Genomic DNA, 20,439 nt, shown 5'->3' on the forward strand with positions numbered 1-20,439 from the left:
TGTGTACACTCAGAAAAAACAGTACAGTGTTGTTCCCTGGTGTACAAAAAGATAAACATTTTTAGAATTTTGTTTCAATATGTGTTTTTGCATGTACAAAGATAAATAACTTCTTCTTTTTTTTTACTAATCCAATCTGTTAGTAGTTGGATTTATTGCACCCGTTACTGAGATGGCTGTTCCAGTTTAGATAGTTAAGGGAGTCTCATTTATCAATACCTTTATCAATCTTCCCTACCTTAGCAGTCATTCTAAATGCCGGTTGCGGGTGATTAAAAGTTCACATTTTTGTATATCCTAACTCTGGCTGGATTCCAATAGGAATTCCATATCACTTTGCAAGCCAGCATAACGTGCCTTGCCCAATGTGGCCCGCAAACTAGCAGTTTCAGACTAGTCTGAGTACCAGGCAATGACATGGGAGTACAGGGATTGGATGAGCTAAAGAGACTGGAACTCAGGCTAGTTTCAGACCACCGTGTTGGGGTAAAAACTACGCCGTTGAAGTATGGCCTTATGATATATGTTATGTATTATCATAAAGAGTTTCATTTCAATTATAAAATATTAACTTAGGCACTCACTTGATGAAGGCTACAGGACTGAAAGCCATTGAACGCAACAACCATGTCTCTGTCACTAGCAAACACAGTCATGGGTTGTAATGGTAACTCTAAAATTCATTTGAAAGGCACCCTGGGAAATATGCCTTGCACCCTACAGTGTTAAAACATCACCGGAAAAAATGTTTTAGAGGTACATTTTTGCCACTGAAAGGAACAGACTGCTTTGTCAATGTGGTGGTACCCTAAATAGGCTAATTTGTACCTTTTCCAAAGGTACGCTTTTGTGCCTGTAGTAATTTGTCCCCTAAGGTACACTACTGGATAAATGAGGTGAAAATGAGACTGGAGTGTCTTTAAAAGTCTGTAACGAGACTATTTCAACAGATCGATGCTGCTCGCCGGTAGCTCAGAGTTCACCGTCATCTTCTCCCCTGTTAAGGCTGAGGAGGTGTCTCCATGAGAGGAGACGGACGGACCGTTCTCCATCACACCCTGCTCCAAGCCTCCATTGGCCCCGCCACCAGTCTCTGAGAAGGCCTCCCTCTTCAGTGGTCTAATAAAGCGTACCGTGGGGTTGTTGGGCTCCTCCACAGCGCCGCCCCGGTGGTTGGATGGCTTCCTGAGGCAGCGGGACAGGGTGGCCACGCAGCTCTTCTTGAAGTTCTCGTTCATGAAGGCATAGATGATGGGGTTGTTAAAGGAGTTGGAGAAGCCGATGGCCTGGACGACGGCGACGATCATGTTCACCGTCACCTCGTCAGAGTTCTTCTCTAGGTCGTCTAGATGTGAACAAAAGGAAGGTCTTTTAGGAATTATTTAGCTGTATTTGGAGAATATTAGTAGCTTGGTTTCCATCCAATTTGCGACAGATTTTCATTTGAATATTCTAAAATCTCCATAAAACAATATCGCATTTTCCCACCAGAGATGTTTCCATCAAACAGATGTTTTGTATTATTATTATTTCAAATTACAATACAATAACAAACATTGGACATCACTACAAGTATATTTTCTCTTAAGAAACATAAAATAACATTAATGAAGAAAAACAAGAAATAAAAACTGACATTTTGCTGATAAGAGGCTGTGGGTGATGTAGTGCATATAAAACAACTTTTACCGTTAAATTCCCAGGTACCGACTGGAAAAATACAAGTTAAATGGGTTTCCATCGCATTTTCAACTTTACTGATAGTTTTTTCTCACAAAAACTGTTGCGTTATATAGCAAATGTGCCCATTCTGGTCTTGTCACATGCGATCTAGCCAACAGCTGGCAGATACAGTGTGGGTAGGCTACCTACAGTGGCTTGCGAAAGTATTCACCCCCCTTAGCATTTTTCCTTTGTTTTTTGCCTTACAACCTGGAATTAAAATGGATTTTTGGGGGGTTTGTATCATTTGATTTACACAACATGGCTACCACTTTGAAGATGCAAAATCTTTTTTGGGGTGAAACAAACAAGAAGACAAAAAAACAGAACTTGAGTGTGGAATAACTATTCACCCCCCCCAAAGTCAATACTTTGTAGAGCCACCTTTTGCAGCAATTACAGCTGCAAGTCTCTTGGGGTATGTCTCTATAAGCTTGGCACATCTAGCCATTGGGATCTTTGTCCATTCTTCAAGGCAAAACTGCTCCAGCTCCTTCAAGTTGGATGGGTTCCGCTGGTGTACAGCAATCTTTAAGTCATACCACAGATTCTCAATTGGATTGAGGGCTGGGCTTTGACTAGGCCATTCCAAGACATTTAAGTGTTTCCCCTAAACCACTCGAGTGTTGCTTTAGCAGTATGCTTATGGTCATTGTCATGCTGGAAGGTGAACCTCCGTCCCAGTCTCAAATCTCTGGAAGACTGGAACAGGTTTCCCCTCAAGTATTTCTCTGTATTTAGCGCCATCCATCATGCCTTCAATTCTGACCAGTTTCCCAGTCCCTGCCGATGAAAAACATCCCCACAGCATGATGCTGCCACCACCATGCTTCACTATGGGGATGGTGTTCTCGGGGTGATGAGAGGTGATGGGTTTGCGCCAGATGGCCAAAAAGCTCAATTTTAGTCTCATCTGACCAGAGTACCTTCTTCCATATGTTTGTCTCCCACATGCCTTCTGGCGAACACCAAACGTGTTTGCTTATTTTTTTCTTTAAGCAATGGCTTTTTTCTGGCCACTCTTTCATAAAGCCCAGCTCTGTGGAGTGTACGGCTTAAAGTGGTCCTATGGACAGATACTCCAATCTCCGCTGTGGAGCTTTGCAGCTCCTTCAGGGTTATCTTTGGTCTCTTTGTTGCCTCTCTAATTAATGCCCTCCTTGCCTGGTCCGTGAGTTTTGGTGGACGGCCCTCTCTTGGCAGGTTTGTTGTGGTGCCATATTCTTTCAATTTTTTTATAATGGATTTAATGGTGCTCCGTGGGATGTTCAAATTTTCTGATATTTTTTTACAACCCAACCCTGATCTGTACTTCTCCACAACTATGTCCCTGACCTGTTTGAAGAGCTCCTTGGTCTTCATGGTGCCGCTTGCTTGGTGGTGCCCCTTGCTTAGTGGTGTATACAGTGAGGGAAAAAAGTATTTGATCCCCTGCTGATTTTGTACGTTTACCCACTGACAAAATAAATTATCAGTCTATAATTTTAATTGTAGGTTTATTTGAACAGTGAGAGACAGAATAACAACAAAAAAATCCAGAAAAACGCATGTCAAAAATGTTATCAATTGATTTGCATTTTAATGAGGGAAATAAGTATTTGACCCCCTCTCAATCAGAAAGATTTCTGGCTCCCAGGTGTCTTTTATACAGGTAATGAGCTGAGATTAGGAGCACACTCTTAAAGGGAGTGCTCATAATCTCAGCTTGTTACCTGTATAAAAGACACCTGTCCACAGAAGCAATCAATCAATCAGATTCCAAACTCTCCACCATGGCCAAGACCAAAGAGCTCTCCAAGGATGTCAGGGACAAGATTGTAGACCTACACAAGGCTGGGATGGGCTACAAGACCATCGCCAAGCAGCTTGGTGAGAAGGTGACAACAGCCTAATAAACTGCATGCTTTCCCGAGTCGTAGTGGGAGGACCACACAACATGTCATCGCGTGACTCCAAGTTTACTTCGATATGATGGTTATTATATCAATAGTCGCGCATAAAGGCATTTCCACCGCCATTTCTTGCATTATTCATTTTACAGACACAAAAAGATTGCACCATGTCGAATGAACAAATTGTCTGTCAGCCTAAAATTGTACTGACGTTTCATGTTTCCGTCAGAACTTTGGGTCAACTTCATGGGTCAGGTAATTCATCCGCATGAAATGGTTTGATAGAAACGTGGTTAGTGAGAGGGAGAAGAAGAAAAAACATGCTGAACCGAAAGATTTACACCTGCCTCTACGAGTTACAGTTAACCATGAATATAAAGGTTAACACTATGTGATGGGGATAGTTTATGCTATATGTTCTATAGCCTATTTCAGCCTGTTAGTCCTAGCCCCACTATTATTAGTAGTAGTGTAATAGAGCATATACTTACTGTACTCAAACAGCATGTGAACGGTATGAAATGGAGCCCAACAGACTGTGAACAGCAGAACAATGGTTATCATCATTTTTACAGCTCGCTTCTTCTTCCTGTGAAAATCAATAAAGCATGTTCTAACTTTCTCACGCTGATACCCTCTCTTTTTATTTCTCCCATACTGAGAGACATGCAGCTGTCATCATGCACAATGCATTTCAACACAATAAACAGGTATTTTGGAACAGCTCTGTGTTCCTGAGACTGCGGTTCCATCCCCAGCTGCCCTCCACTTTCAACTCTTTATCTCCTGTTCATCTCAACCAATCAATAAAATGCATTTTATAAAGCCCTTTTTACATCAGCAGTTCTCACAAAGTGCTTTACAGATAACCAGCCCAAAACCCCAAAGAGCAAGCAATGCACAGGCGGAAGCACAGTGGCTAGGAAAAACACCTTAGAAGGTAAGAATGTAGGAAGAAACCTAGAGAGGAACCAGGCTCTTCTCTCCCCTCTCTCATTCTAGAGAGGAACCAGGCACTGAGGGGTGACCAGTCCTCTCCTGGCTGTTCTCTCCCCTCTCTCATTCTAGAGAGGAACCAGGCTCTGAGGGGTGACCAGTCCTCTCCTGGCTCATCTCTCCCCTCTCTCATTCTAGAGAGGAACCAGGCACTGAGGGGTGACCAGTCCTCTCCTGGCTGTTCTCTCCCCTCTCTCATTCTAGAGAGGAACCAGGCTCTGAGGGGTGGCCAGTCCTCTTCTGGCTCATCTCTCCCCTCTCTCATTCTAGAGAGGAACCAGGCTCTGAGGGGTGACCAGTCCTCTCCTGGCTCATCTCTCCCCTCTCTCATTCTAGAGAGGAACCAGGCTCTGAGGGGTGACCAATCCTCTCCTGGCTCATCTCTCCCCTCTCTCATTCTAGAGAGGAACCAGGCTCTGAGGGGTGACCAGTCCTCTCCTGGCTCTTCTCTCCCCTCTCTCATTCTAGAGAGGAACCAGGCACTGAGGGGTGACCAGTCCTCTCCTGGCTGTTCTCTCCCCTCTCTCATTCTAGAGAGGAACCAGGCTCTGAGGGGTGGCCAGTCCTCTTCTGGCTCTTCTCTCCCCTCTCTCATTCTAGAGAGGAACCAAGCTCTGAGGGGTGACCAGTCCTCTCCTGGCTCATCTCTCCCCTCTCTCATTCTTCCCTATATCTATCACAATAAAAAACAATGAAAGACGTCTTGTGTCTATACACAGTACATGCAGTACCTGGATATTTTGTTGACCTCTCTGTGGTTCATGGTGCTCAGGACAGAGGAGTCCCCCACCCTCTTCCTGATCCACAGCTCTATCCCTATCCGTGTGTAGAGAAACAACATGGCTGCCATGGGCATCAGGAACAGAGCTACCATGATAAAGGTGGTGTACACCTGCCTGTGGGTCAGGGAAAGCCAACGTTCCTGACAACACACGTGGTGGTGGTCGTACAGGAAGTCATACTTCACCTGGGAACGGAGGGGGGAAACACATCAATTCATCATTCAATCAAAGCTTTTGGTTTTCTGGAGTGATTCTGAAAGTGATCGATTTGGTTAGGTTAGGTTAGGTCAGGTCAGGTCAGGTCAGGTCAGGTCAGGTCTGGTCTGGTCTGGTCTGGTCTGGTCTGGTCTGGTCTGGTTTGGTCTGGTTTGGTTTGGTTTGGTTTGGTTTGGTTTGGTTTGGTTTGGTTTGGTTAGGTTAGGTTAGGTCAGCTTCTTAGGTGCCGTGATGTTTACTGTAAGATTTTTGGATTTGATTTGAAGCTACAGCAGCTGTGATGGGAGGGGCTTGACATACCTCTAGTTGCTGTACAAACAGCATTGGGGATCCCACAACCACTGATGCACTCCATACAAGTCCTACACAAAGAAGACATGATCAATACAAAATACTTCTTTACGATACCACAAGTAATAAATCATGTACTGTACGCATATGAAGAGTTTATTTCCAAAACGCTATATCCAATTTTTCACATGTTTTTTTCATCAGAAATGATTGCCTATGGGTACCTTCATGTGTATAAAATATGACTGTTCTAGTACGCTCAACTGAAAGGATGCAGTTCGTTTACAGTATACTAAACTGAACTAATAGTATGTAGTATATACTCATTAAGTATGTAGTATACAGTATGTTAGAATGAGTATTTGAACACAGCTCTAGTGATAGATAACTAATACATGTCTGTCATTTAACAACCCCATGCTATGATTAGGTAGTGAATAAACACAATCTATTTCAGAAGTTTTTTTTTAAAACAAAAAAAAGCTAATTTACCAACATTTCTGAAAGTTGATATACAGTGCCTATAGCAAGTCTACACCCCTTCCCCCCCCCTTCCCCCCCCCCCCCCCCCCTTTTTTTTGGGGGGGGGTCAGTGCCTCAGAGCTTAATGCATTTAAATAAGGATTTGTTTTCATCACTTATCTACACAGCATACTCCAAAATGTAACCATAACTGAAGAACTCTCATTGGCTACTGTCGTCTCACAATGTCTGTACCTAGTGACCTTCAGTCCTCTCCTTTCTCTTCTTCTCCACTCTCCTCTCTCATTTCTCCTCTTCCCCACTCTCCTCTCTCCTTTCTCTTCTTCTCCACTCTCCTCTCTCATTTCTCCTCTTCCCCACTCTCCTCTCTCCTTTCTCTTCTTCTCCACTCTCCTCTCTCATTTCTCCTCTTCCCCACTCTCCCTTCTCTGCCGTACACCATTAACACAAAAGCATAAAAAAGAGTGTTTATTTTTGAAAGCATACCTAGCATCTTGTATGCTCTTTTCGGCGTGTACTGCCTCCTCATTTTCAAGGGGTAGACAATGCCCTGGTAGCGCTCTACGGCGATGCAAGTCATTGTGAGAATCCCTGTGACGATGGCCGTGGTCTGGACAAAAGGAATCGTCTTGCAGACGAGAACACCTAGGAGGAGAAAGGGGTTAGAAGTGTCACTCAAAAACACACTCTGCAGAGATCAAGCAGAAGCTTCTCCAAAAGTATTTCTCTCATTGGCTGCGTTTACACAGCCCAAATTCGGGATCTTTTTTTCACTAATTGGTCTTTTGACCAATCAGATCACCAATTCAAACCAAAATAGGCTATTTTGTGACAATTCACGGTATAAGCTATATCACAAAACGAATGTGATATTGCTTGCTCTAAATATTGTGTTTAATATTCAAAAAGGGGAAATAACTCTCAAGCCACCTATAAACCCTAATGCTAAGGGCTGTCCGGCAACCCAGAACATGGTTTAAAAACGGTTTACTTAGACTACAACTATGGAAATAAAATAGTCTATAAGGTAATGCTCTGTAGTCTATTACTTCCTCCGTTGGTTGGTTTTTAATGTCAACATGGGCGGCAGGTAGCTTAGTGGTTAAGAGCGTTGTGCCAGTAACCGAAAGGTCGCTGGTTCTAATCCCCGAGCCGACTAGGTGAAAAATCTGTCGATGTGCCCTTGAACAAGGAACTTAACCCTAATTGCGTCTGTATAAGAGCGTCTGCTAAAATAAAATAAAAATATCATTTTGAGTGACGCCCATCAATTCATTCAACTGTAGAAGGCACCAGAAGGCAATAAACTGAGATTCTCTTGAAATTATAAAAGGTGCTCTGCAAACACAACCCATTCATTAATCAATGAGTGTCAAGGCTCAGAATAGAATAGAATGTTCTTAAGCTACTACCAGGTTGAATGTGCATCCATATCATTTTAAGAAGAAAAAAAACTATTATATATAGGCTTCTAAAGTTTATTCAAACTATCACTGTCAGCAGGCACCCACTGCACAGACGTCAATTCAACGTCTATTCCACGTTGGTTCAACGTTATTTCGTCGAAATGACGTAGAAACAAATGTGGATTCAACCAGTAGGCATGCAGTGCAGAGCAGACAGGTGTTTTGATGGAATCGTGGAACATAGGAACTCACCTCCGAGCCATTCCGAGGAGATGTTCTGCAACAAGGTGAACGGGATGCAGAAGAACGTGATAAGAAGGTCGCTCACCGCCAGAGAACAGATGAAAATATTAGTAGCGGTCTGCATTGCTCTTTTAAGCACCACTATGTAGACAACCAAGCTGTTCCCAACCAGAGCCAGGGAGAAAATGGTAGCGTACATAATCACGAAAGTTGTCTTCGCGCCCAACGGCAGCTCAGGGACGTAGACAAGCGGCTGTATGTTGTAAGACTCGATGAACTCTTGTCGCGTTAAGTTGTAATATTGTAGCATCTCTTGCAAAACCTCGGGCGTTATTTTCGTGGACCCCATTTCTGTTGCCGTTATCATTTTATAGGAGTTGATTTAAATTCTCACAGTCCAGTAGGACAGCCACTACAGATGTATTTCCCCGCCCGACAATTGTGTTTTATTCACGCGTGGCTGATTAGGCTATTCCAAGCAGTGCGCACTGTGCGCTCCTCCAAAAAAAAAAAAACATTTCCACTGTGCATTTCTCCCGTGTTCAGAGTCAAGAGGAGAGTGTCTGAGTGACTCCTTCTGGCCTATACTGCATGTTGTTCGTCTGCTGTTATTGCTGTAGGCTAATAACCTCTGTCCGTCAAGTGGTGGAACCCCCCAATTAGCTGTCATTCCAGTCGTCAAAAGACAGAACGAACACACGCACGCACGCACGCACACACAGCTTTATGGAAACGGATGCATTTATTTCTGCTTTTCATCATGTAGCCTATACAAGATAGAGGTCTCACGAAAAGGTAATTCCTGGTTTTGATCAGTGTGTTCCATTTGCTGAACTAGTCAATCAACTTCTCTATCCTTGCATTTATTAGAGTTAGTTACATAGTCGTTTGTTTTTGTTATACAGTGCTCTTCAGAGGTGTGCATTTCGACAACAAACTTAAATTGCGGATTCTATTATAAAGGCCTATTTCAGAACTGTTAAGGGGATTTTGACAAGGGTCCTGTCTTTCAATCAAATGTTCTGTACATATAGTACTTTAAGTACAGCCTGCATGAACATTATAATTGGACTCAAAATATATATGGATTTATGCATTGGGTGCAAGTTACCCATTGTTTATTAGGGATGATTTTCTATATTGTGTTGAGAGCTGAGTCTCCTAGCAACATGGGAAACATTGGACCCTAAGTGAGAGGCTGAAGACTGTGGGGAGCAGTGGCGATTTTAGCATGTAAATCTTGGTGGGGCAAATAAATAATAATGTGGGATGCATGCCAGCAAAGCTACTACACAACACTAAACAATACATTCATTGCACTAAAACGGTGACAAACGGTGCCCACAAACTGTTAGGGCCTACATAAAGCTGTCCCAACAGCAGAGTCCCAACAGCAGTCCCAACACCTTACCACTGCTACACCTGGCTATCAGCGGAGCCTTGCCTGGCAGCGAAAAAGTTCATTCAGCCTCATTTACTGCCTTTAAAAAAACATAGCTGATATGGCTGACTTGGTTAAACAAATGTGGTTTCTACTGACAATTGAGATGTCCAAACTATGGCATAAGGGGACGACGAGCGGATAAGAGGCAATCCGTAATTTCTATTAAGACATTAATGAGCGAGCTAGGACAGACGTAGTCAATATAACTATTTGTTCAGCACTTTTGAAATGTACAGCGACAGAATTCAGAACATGGGCCGTTCTTACAGTGTTCTCCCTGTACACCAAGTCAGAACCGTAGGATAAATAAAGGGGGCATATAAGCAGACAATGAAAGCTCTTACAATATTCGATGATTACATTTCTCTAAAACAGGTTATAGGCTACATGTGCACCACCAAGTCAGAACAGTAGGCGAAATTAAGAGGCGAAAATAGACCAAATTATTAGGGTGAGGCACATGGACTACAAACAGCTTACTACACAACATACACTTAGTATTACTTTCTTAGCTACAGTATACATATCGCCCTGGAATATTACATAATTTATGCAGCAGCATACAATACATTTTTGGACTCAGCTTGTTGTTGCTGTGCTCACTTGACCAGGAAGGTGGCGCGACGGTCCTTCAAACTTGTCATCAAACTTTGTCATCAAAGTCTGGCATGCTCTAGATTTATGGTGCTTTCAAGACAACTGGGAACTTGGAAAAAACAAGGTCGAATCATGATGACGTTAGTGATCTTCAGGTCATAGCTCTAGAAAGAGGCCTGAGTTCCGGATTTACAATTCCGAGTTGGATGACCGTTAAACTTATTTTCCCAGTCGGAGCTAGTTTTTTCCCGAGTTCCCAGTTGTCTTGAAAGCACCATAAATCCAGAGAATGCCACTGAAGTCAGATTTCGCAGTTCCGTGTTAACAGTTGTTTTGAGCGCGGCACAAATCATGCTTCATTGACAGCATGTCCAATGTTGAATGTTTATCATTCTAAACTTGGAAAAGAGACCCTTAATCCCAGATTTGGGACCACACAGCCACTCCACTGAATAGCAGGCTAGTGATTGATTTCCAATGCTTGCAGTTATCCACTGATTCCTTCCAAACCACTCATTGTTGAATTTGCGATTTCCAACTTGTCCTGTAATGTTTATGTCCAATGGCCGAAATCATACGTTTTATCTATAATTTCTCTTCATTATTTATCTTCATATGACAAGGATTAAAAAGGATTTGCCAGTAGATTGTCGACTTGATTCATGATGACTGCTAGCTAAGATTTTGAAAGCATGATGTTGACATGATCAGTCCAATCAAAGCTACTGTAGATTTAACGTGATTTGACGTTCTTGGATGGGCACTTCTAATGTAACTCTATGGCAGCACCCAAGGGTCTTGAATTTTCGAGCTCTATCCTTAGACTTGGCGGTGACGTAGTGTCCCCATGAGTGACAGAACACTGAGCCGATCACGGCGAAACTAGAGAACATTACCAACTCCTACGCTCCGTATGTTCCGCTGGCTGCCCCACCACCACAGAAAGCACTGAGCTAGGCTGAAACACCTGCATTTTGGAGCTGCCTTAGTCAATAAAGCAAAAAAAGAGACCATGTTTGTATGCTGCTTTATTAACTCAATGATTATTAATATTTTTTACATTGTTTGCAAACTGATATATGACACGTATTAATGGCAAAATAACAAGCAAAACAAGAGGCTTTAGATCAGGGATCATCAACTAGATTCAGCCGCGGGCCGATTTTTTCTTGAGCGGATGGTCGGGGGGCCAGAACATAATTACAAATCATTGTAGACTGCAATTTGACCGCAAGAATCCCAAACAGATAAAATATTTGACAAAAACATGACCATTTCAAACCTTGCTTACATTTGTATACGATCAAACTTGGTGGGGCAAATAAAAACACCGGCCCACGGGCCGCCAGTTGGGGAACCATGCTGTAGACTGTGGGAAGACTGTAGACTGTGGGAAGACTGTGGGAAGACTGTAGACTGTGGGAAGACTGTAGACTGTGGGAAGACTGTGGGAAGACTGTAGACTGTGGGAAGATTGTAGACTGTGAGGAGGCTGTAGACTGTGGGAAGACTGTAGACTGTGAGGAGGCTGTAGACTGTGAGGAGGCTGTAGACTGTGAGGAGGCTGTAGACTGTGAGGAGGCTGTAGACTGTGAGGAGGCTGTAGACTGTGGGGAGGCTGTAGACTGTGGGAAGATTGTAGACTGTGAGGAGGCTGTAGACTGTGGGAAGATTGTAGACTGTGGGGAGGTTGTAGACTGTGAGAAGATTGTAGACTGTGAGGAGGCTGTAGACTGTGGGAAGACTGTAGACTGTGAGGAGGCTGTAGACTGTGGGAAGATTGTAGACTGTGAGGAGGCTGTAGACTGTGGGAAGATTGTAGACTGTGGGGAGGTTGTAGACTGTGAGAAGATTGTAGACTGTGAGGAGGCTGTAGACTGTGGGAAGATTGTAGACTGTGAGGAGGCTGTAGACTGTGGGAAGATTGTAGACTGTGAGGAGGCTGTAGACTGTGGGAAGATTGTAGACTGTGGGGAGGTTGTAGACTGTGAGAAGATTGTAGACTGTGAGGAGGCTGTAGACTGTGGGAAGATTGTAGACTGTGAGGAGGCTGTAGACTGTGGGAAGATTGTAGACTGTGGGGAGGCTGTAGACTGTGGGAAGATTGTAGACTGTGGGGAGGCTGTAGACTGTGGGAAGATTGTAGACTGTGAGGAGGCTGTAGACAGTGGGGAGGTTGTAGACTGTGGGAAGATTGTAGACTGAGGAGGCTGTAGACTGTGGGGAGGCTGTAGACTGTGGGAAGATTGTAGACTGAGGAGGCTGTAGACTGTGAGGAGGCTGTAGACTGTGGGAAGATTGTAGACTGTGAGGAGGCTGTAGACTGTGGGAAGATTGTAGACTGTGAGGAGGCTGTAGACTGTGGGAAGATTGTAGACTGTGGGGAGGTTGTAGACTGTGAGAAGATTGTAGACTGTGAGGAGGCTGTAGACTGTGGGAAGATTGTAGACTGTGAGGAGGCTGTAGACTGTGGGAAGACTGTAGACTGTGAGGAGGCTGTAGACTGTGAGGAGGCTGTAGACTGTGAGGAGGCTGTAGACTGTGAGGAGGCTGTAGACTGTGAGGAGGCTGTAGACTGTGGGAAGACTGTAGACTGTGGGAAGATTGTAGACTGTGAGGAGGCTGTAGACTGTGGGGAGGTTGTAGACTGTGAGGAGGCTGTAGACTGTGAGGAGGCTGTAGACTGTGGGAAGACTGTAGACTGTGGGAAGATTGTAGACTGTGAGGAGGCTGTAGACTGTGGGGAGGTTGTAGACTGTGGGAAGATTGTAGACTGAGGAGGCTGTAGACTGTGGGGAGGCTGTAGACTGTGGGAAGATTGTAGACTGTGAGGAGGCTGTAGACTGTGGGAAGATTGTAGACTGTGAGGAGGCTGTAGACTGTGGGAAGATTGTAGACTGTGGGGAGGTTGTAGACTGTGAGAAGATTGTAGACTGTGAGGAGGCTGTAGACTGTGGGAAGATTGTAGACTGTGAGGAGGCTGTAGACTGTGGGAAGATTGTAGACTGTGGGGAGGCTGTAGACTGTGGGAAGATTGTAGACTGTGGGGTGGCTGTAGACTGTGGGAAGATTGTAGACTGTGAGGAGGCTGTAGACAGTGGGGAGGTTGTAGACTGTGGGAAGATTGTAGACTGAGGAGGCTGTAGACTGTGGGGAGGCTGTAGACTGTGGGAAGATTGTAGACTGAGGAGGCTGTAGACTGTGAGGAGGCTGTAGACTGTGGGAAGATTGTAGACTGTGAGGAGGCTGTAGACTGTGGGAAGATTGTAGACTGTGAGGAGGCTGTAGACTGTGAGAAGATTGTAGACTGTGAGGAGGCTGTAGACTGTGGGAAGATTGTAGACTGTGAGGAGGCTGTAGACTGTGGGAAGACTGTAGACTGTGAGGAGGCTGTAGACTGTGGGAAGATTGTAGACTGTGAGGAGGCTGTAGACTGTGGGAAGATTGTAGACTGTGAGGAGGCTGTAGACTGTGAGGAGGCTGTAGACTGTGGGAAGACTGTAGACTGTGAGGAGGCTGTAGACTGTGGGAAGATTGTAGACTGTGGGGAGATTGTAGACTGTGGGAAGATTGTAGACTGTGAGGAGGCTGTAGACTGTGGGAGGCTGTAGACTGTGAGGAGGCTGTAGACTGTGGGAAGATTGTAGACTGTGGGGAGGTTGTAGACTGTGGGAAGATTGTAGACTGTGAGGAGACTGTAGACTGTGGGAAGATTGTAGACTGTGAGGAGGCTGTAGACTGTGGGGAGGCTGTAGACTGTGGGAAGATTGTAGACTGTGGGGAGGTTGTAGACTGTGAGAAGATTGTAGACTGTGAGGAGGCTGTAGACTGTGGGAAGATTGTAGACTGTGAGGAGGCTGTAGACTGTGGGAAGACTGTAGACTGTGAGGAGGCTGTAGACTGTGGGAAGATTGTAGACTGTGAGGAGGCTGTAGACTGTGGGAAGATTGTAGACTGTGAGGAGGCTGTAGACTGTGAGGAGGCTGTAGACTGTGGGAAGACTGTAGACTGTGAGGAGGCTGTAGACTGTGGGAAGATTGTAGACTGTGGGGAGATTGTAGACTGTGGGAAGATTGTAGACTGTGAGGAGGCTGTAGACTGTGGGAGGCTGTAGACTGTGAGGAGGCTGTAGACTGTGGGAAGATTGTAGACTGTGGGGAGGTTGTAGACTGTGGGAAGATTGTAGACTGTGAGGAGACTGTAGACTGTGGGAAGATTGTAGACTGTGAGGAGGCTGTAGACTGTGGGGAGGCTGTAGACTGTGGGAAGATTGTAGACTGTGAGGAGGCTGTAGACTGTGGGAAGATTGTAGACTGTGGGGAGGCTGTAGACTGTGGTTCCCCAACTGGTGGCCCGCAGGCCGAATTCGGCCTGTGGGTGGTGTTTCCAATGACATCATCAACCAATTAGTAGGCAATTAGTAGGCTATGGCTACTCACAATTGGTCAAAATCACACGATGCACACCGATGATGTCATTGAAAACGCTAATCTTCCTCTATCTTCTTTACTACAAAACATAGAAAGGCTCCATTTTGCCAGATGTTGATGTTGGGGTGGTGCTGGAGATGATGAATATGTAGATGAAACATGGTGAAGTTTCCCTTTAACATGTGAAAAGGCCTCAGTGATGTTGTTTTGCACCCGTTCATTTGACTTCTCCCTCAATGTAATCTCTCTCAGACAATCATTAAATCACACGAGTCATGGCTGAATATCTTATTATTCCTCTGCTTTCATATTGTTTTATTACGATCTATTTCAATTTCTTAATTAAACCACATCATATTTTTTTTTTGGGGGGGGGGACATTTAGAACTATGACAATGTATCTTCTATCATTTCCCTTAGTTGTTTGTCAAGCAAGCAACGTACCAAGTAGGCTACAGTTTTGCTGTCTATATCAGTGCACAGAATGCTTCTAACATGGACAAAGTCCGCCCACCCGGGGCACCGGGCGATGGAAAACAAACGCACCCACTTAAAAAGAGTGAAAGAGCAATTCAATAACCAATTACGCAACCATTTAACCAACGGCAAAGGTCGATTTTGGAAATTAAAACACAATGACCTTACGTTGAATATTTGGACGGCCAGAGAACTAACAGTAAGAGCTATACAGTCATTTAGAACCCGGGATTCAATCCAAACCTGTGACATTTAAAGACCATTTCCAACTGAGTCGACATCTGCAGTGTTTACGATGAATGTGATCACCCGGGGGGGGGAGCTGCGTTGTCGCCAAGCGGGATCGGATTGAACCCCGACCTAAATGAGTGTCTATCTCTTACTGTTAGTTCTCTGGCCGTCAAAAAATCATGATACGTTTATTCAATGTTAGCGTCACTGGTGTAGGTCATTGTTTTTAAATTTCCATGAAAATGTACCTCGCCGTTGATGAATTGGCCATCTGTTGCCACCAACAACGCTCTGTATACTATAGCAACACATCACTCCTCATTTACATATCGCATGTTCCCTAAAGCAGCTGAAGAAATTGCTTTGAAATTGGAATAGCTTCATACCAAGCTGAGGTATCTAGGCTAAGGCCCTTCTCATTAGGGACCTCCCCTGCCTAAATAGGAGGTTAAATCAAATGAAATAAAATGGTAACTATACAGTTGCCCCACACACTGAGGAAGGCCAAGCTGAAACATTCCGTGTGTGGCAAGACATGTTGCTAGGAGATAAAGAAAAAGCTTCCGTTGCAGCTTGTATCAAATGAGGGCTGGCATTTTTCATTTTGTTTGTGATTACATAATGATAACTGAAAAGGATATGGTTACGGGTGTCGTAGTAAATATATAATGTTATAGCTTGGTCTGACTAAAATCTTGTGCATGACCCATTTTGTGTTGGGCGTTTGTTTTCAATCAATGCTGTTCCTATCCAATAACAATGGACAAAAGGGTCCTATCTTGTCAGCCTTGTCAGCAGGTGGCCAAGGACAACACCCACGCCATAGGTCTCTCAGTTCTTCCAACTCACGAGTTCTTGCTCTGAGGACACACACACACACACACACACACACACACACACACATCATCATCACTGATAACACACACACACACACACACACACACACATCATCACTGTTAAACACACACACACACACACACACACACACACAAATCCCCTCTCTTAGGCTGAACATTTGAAGACAGAGAACCCGACTCAGAGCCAAATGCAACAGTGACACTAGCCTGAAGGGGACCTCGCCCAACTCATCAGGACCAATCAGAAGATCAGAACTACTAGATTCAACCTACTTCATTTATTGCATAAAATGTCTGCACACAATGTTTCGGGGCTCTCTTCTGATAAACTCCCTACGAGTTTGACGAACGAGTCCGTGCACGCTATTCCAGATATCTTTACCTCTGAATAAACTGCCTTATATTATACAATTATCCACCTTGTCCAAAAGTCTCTACTTGGTCTCAGTTCTCCAGTAAACTTGTGATCATCAACACGGGCTATGCGATAATGGATTTACGGATATCTGTTGACTTTGATATCGATAATATAACTTTGGATAGCCACACAGTGTGTCAAAACCTGCTTTTCATTACCACTAACTGGGTTATAAAACATTGTTGAGAAGTACTTTACTTATTCCGGCCAGTACTGGTTGGTCTATCGTCTGTGGCTCCCTGTGGTTCCTCCTGTACAGCTCAGTTGGTAGAGTAGGAGTAGGTCTCTTCCCTGTGGATAACTGTGGTTCCTCTGATGGATGTCTTCTTTATGTACAGCTCAGTTAGTAGAGCATTTCGCTTGCAACGCCAGGATTATGAACCTGTCAGACCTCAGATAGACAGTAATGAAGAAGAACCTGTCAGACCTCAGATAGACAGTAATGAAGAAGAACCTGTCAGACCTCACATAGACAGTAATGAAGAAGAACCTGTCAGACCTCAGATAGACAGTAATGAAGAGGAACCTGTCAGACCTCAGATAGACAGTAATGAAGAAGAACCTGTCAGACCTCAGATAGACAGTAATGAAGAAGAACCTGTCAGACCTCACATAGACAGTAATGAAGAAGGACCTGTCAGACCTCAGATAGACAGTAATGAAGAAGAACCTGTCAGACCTCAGATAGACAGTAATGAAGAAGAACCTGTCAGACCTGGCTAGCTAGATTATTATGATTCACAGCTAGCTGATAATTATGAAGTAAATCGTTTGCTTTGGGTATATCTTGTTTGGTCTCTATTGTTGCCATTGTCCTGGCTGGGAGAAGGTTCAGTGAATGGGGAGATGCAGCGTGAGGTAATACATTAGGGGGAGTGCGAGTGCTTCTCAAATGTTTTAATGCATTCTCCACACTCTCGTCCTCACAAGAACGTACTCAGGAGAATACACTTGGAGCATGTGGGTGTGGAGCACGGAAGTATGCATATTGAGAAACACCCACAGACTGACCAGGTGAATCCAGGTGAAAGCCATGATACCTTGTGGATGTCACTTGTTAAATCCACTTGTTAAATCAGTGTAGATGAAGGGGAGGAGACAGGTTAAAGAAGGATTTTTAAGCCTCGAGACAATTGAGACATGGTTACTTTGCCAAGTCAGCCATTAGAATTCTGTTTTCATATTGGTTGTGGAGGTTATTAATTGAACTGAGTACATTGAGAGGTTATTAATTGTACTGAGTCACCACTGGGTATGCTTTCTAAACAGGTCCCCACCCGAAAACACACACACACGTACACACACACGTACTCACACACACAGGCACACACACACACACACACACAGGTATACACACACAGGTACACACACACAGGTACACAGACAGGCACACAGACAGGCACACACACACACACACACACAGGTATACACACACAGGTACACACACACAGGTACACACTCAGGTATACACACACAGGCACACACACACACACACACACACACAGGTATACACACACAGGTACACACACACAGGTACACACACACACACACACACACAGGTATACACACACAGGTACACACACACAGGTACACAGACAGGCACACAGACAGGCACACACACACACACACACACACAGGTATACACACACAGGTACACACACACAGGTACACACACAGGTATACACACACAGGCACACACACACACACACACACACAGGTATACACACACAGGTACACACACACAGGTACACACACACACACACACACACAGGTATACACACACAGGTACACACACACAGGTACACACACACAGGTACACACACACAGGTACACACACACAGGTACACACACAGGTACACACACACAGGTACACACACACAGGTACACACACACAGGTACACACACACAGGTACACACACACACACACACACAGGTACACACACACAGGTACACACACACAGGTACACACACACACACACACAGGTACACACACACAGGTACACACACACAGGTACACACACACAGGTACACACACACAGGTACACACACAGACGCTGGCAGGTTACACACAGACTCAGGTTGGAGGCAGACAGAGGGCTGTTGGTAGGTGGTCGTTTGGCAGCTTTTTCCTGACTACACCACATCACCTGTAGGACAACTGATCCTTGAGCTGCAGTGATTGGCCAGTTACAGTATGTCATGTCTGACATCACTATTGTTCACGATTTGCACCCATGCAGCTTGGCCACGGCATCCCCGTTTTTGGTCATCTTTGCAGTGGAGAGACATTATCAATCATTTATTCAAATAACTAAAAAAAAGCGGAAACACGTTTGCACAGTAAGAAGTCAAGCTCTCCTTTTCAAAGTGGCTAGACTGGAGCAGTCAGAGGTTTTACCCAAGGTGAGTTGTCGGGCGGTTGTTGCCAGTGGTTGTCATGGGTTGTCAGAGCAGCACTGGACTCTCAGCTCCTCTCGCTCCCCAGAGTGATGTGATACAGTACTGTAACAACACCAGAGAGATGGCAGGGGGTGTCAGTAGGACTGTGAGTGATGTGATACAGTACTGTAGCAACACCAGAGAGATGGCAGGGGGTGTCAGTAGGACTGTGAGTGATGTGATACAGTACTGTAACAACACCAGAGAGATGGCAGGGGGTGTCAGTAGGGCTGTGAGTGATATGATACAGTACTGTAGCAACACCAGAGAGATGGCAGGGGGTGTCAGTAGGACTGTGAGGGATGTGATACAGTACTGTAGCAACACCAGAGAGATGGCAGGGGGTGTCAGTAGGGCTGTGAGTGATGTGATACAGTACTGTAGCAACACCAGAGAGATGGCAGGGGGTGTCAGTAGGGGCTGTGAGTGATGTGATACAGTACTGTAGCAACAACAGAGAGATGACAGGGGGTGTCAGTAGGGCTGTGAGTGATGTGATACAGTACTGTAGCAACAACAGAGAGATGACAGGGGGTGTCAGTAGGACTGTGAGTGATGTGATACAGTACTGTAGCAACAACAGAGAGATGACAGGGGGTGTCAGTAGGGCTGTGAGTGATGTGATACAGTACTGTAGCAACACCAGAGAGATGACAGGGGGTGTCAGTAGGACTGTGAGTGATGTGATACAGTACTGTAGCAACACCAGAGAGATGGCAGGGGGTGTCAGTAGGACTGTGAGTGATGTGATACAGTACTGTAGCAACAACAGAGAGATGACAGGGGGTGTCAGTAGGGCTGTGAGTGATGTGATACAGTACTGTAGCAACACCAGAGAGATGACAGGGGGTGTCAGTAGGACTGTGAGTGATGTGATACAGTACTGTAGCAACAACAGAGAGATGACAGGGGGTGTCAGTAGGGCTGTGAGTGATGTGATACAGTACTGTAGCAACACCAGAGAGATGACAGGGGGTGTCAGTAGGACTGTGAGTGATGTGATACAGTACTGTAGCAACACCAGAGAGATGACAGGGGGTGTCAGTAGGGCTGTGAGTGATGTGATACAGTACTGTAGCAACACCAGAGAGATGGCAGGGGGTGTCAGTAGGGCTGTGAGTGATGTGATACAGTACTGTAGCAACACCAGAGAGATGACAGGGGGTGTCAGTAGGACTGTGAGTGATGTGATACAGTACTGTAGCAACACCAGAGAGATGACAGGGGGTGTCAGTAGGGCTGTGAGTGATGTGATACGGTACTGTAGCAACACCAGAGAGATGACAGGGGGTGTCAGTAGGACTGTGAGTGATGTGATACAGTACTGTAGCAACACCAGAGAGATGGCAGGGGGTGTCAGTAGGGCTGTGAGTGATGTGATACAGTACTGTAGCAACACCAGAGAGATGGCAGGGGGTGTCAGTAAGGCTGTGGGTGATGTGATACAGTACTGTAGTAACACCAGAGAGATGGCAGGGGGTGTCAGTAGGACTGTGAGTGATATGATACAGTACT

At 45.0% G+C, this 20,439-nt stretch overlaps 2 protein-coding genes across 2 annotated transcripts in view; one reads left to right on the forward strand and one right to left on the reverse strand.

Annotated features, from left to right (window-relative positions):
- Positions 1 to 20,439, forward strand: part of LOC311111094 (A disintegrin and metalloproteinase with thrombospondin motifs 14-like) — a gene marked incomplete at its 5' end in the record, with an annotated part of 276,043 nt that overhangs the window by 133,995 nt on the left and 121,609 nt on the right. The gene's annotated exons all lie outside the window — the stretch shown is intronic.
- On the reverse strand, positions 939 to 8,398 carry LOC311111082 (pyroglutamylated RF-amide peptide receptor-like; the record flags this gene model as incomplete). The annotated part of the gene is made up of 6 exons (XM_084189081.1): positions 939 to 1,345; positions 4,106 to 4,203; positions 5,342 to 5,577; positions 5,909 to 5,970; positions 6,869 to 7,027; positions 8,041 to 8,398. 6 exons carry the CDS (start codon positions 8,396 to 8,398, stop codon positions 939 to 941), a joined length of 1,320 nt encoding a protein of 439 aa, XP_084045207.1.

The sequence above is a fragment of the Coregonus lavaretus genome (assembly GCF_964263955.1).
Source record: "Coregonus lavaretus genome assembly, contig: SUPER_36_unloc_1, whole genome shotgun sequence".
In the NCBI taxonomy this organism is placed as follows: Eukaryota; Metazoa; Chordata; class Actinopteri; order Salmoniformes; family Salmonidae; genus Coregonus; species Coregonus lavaretus.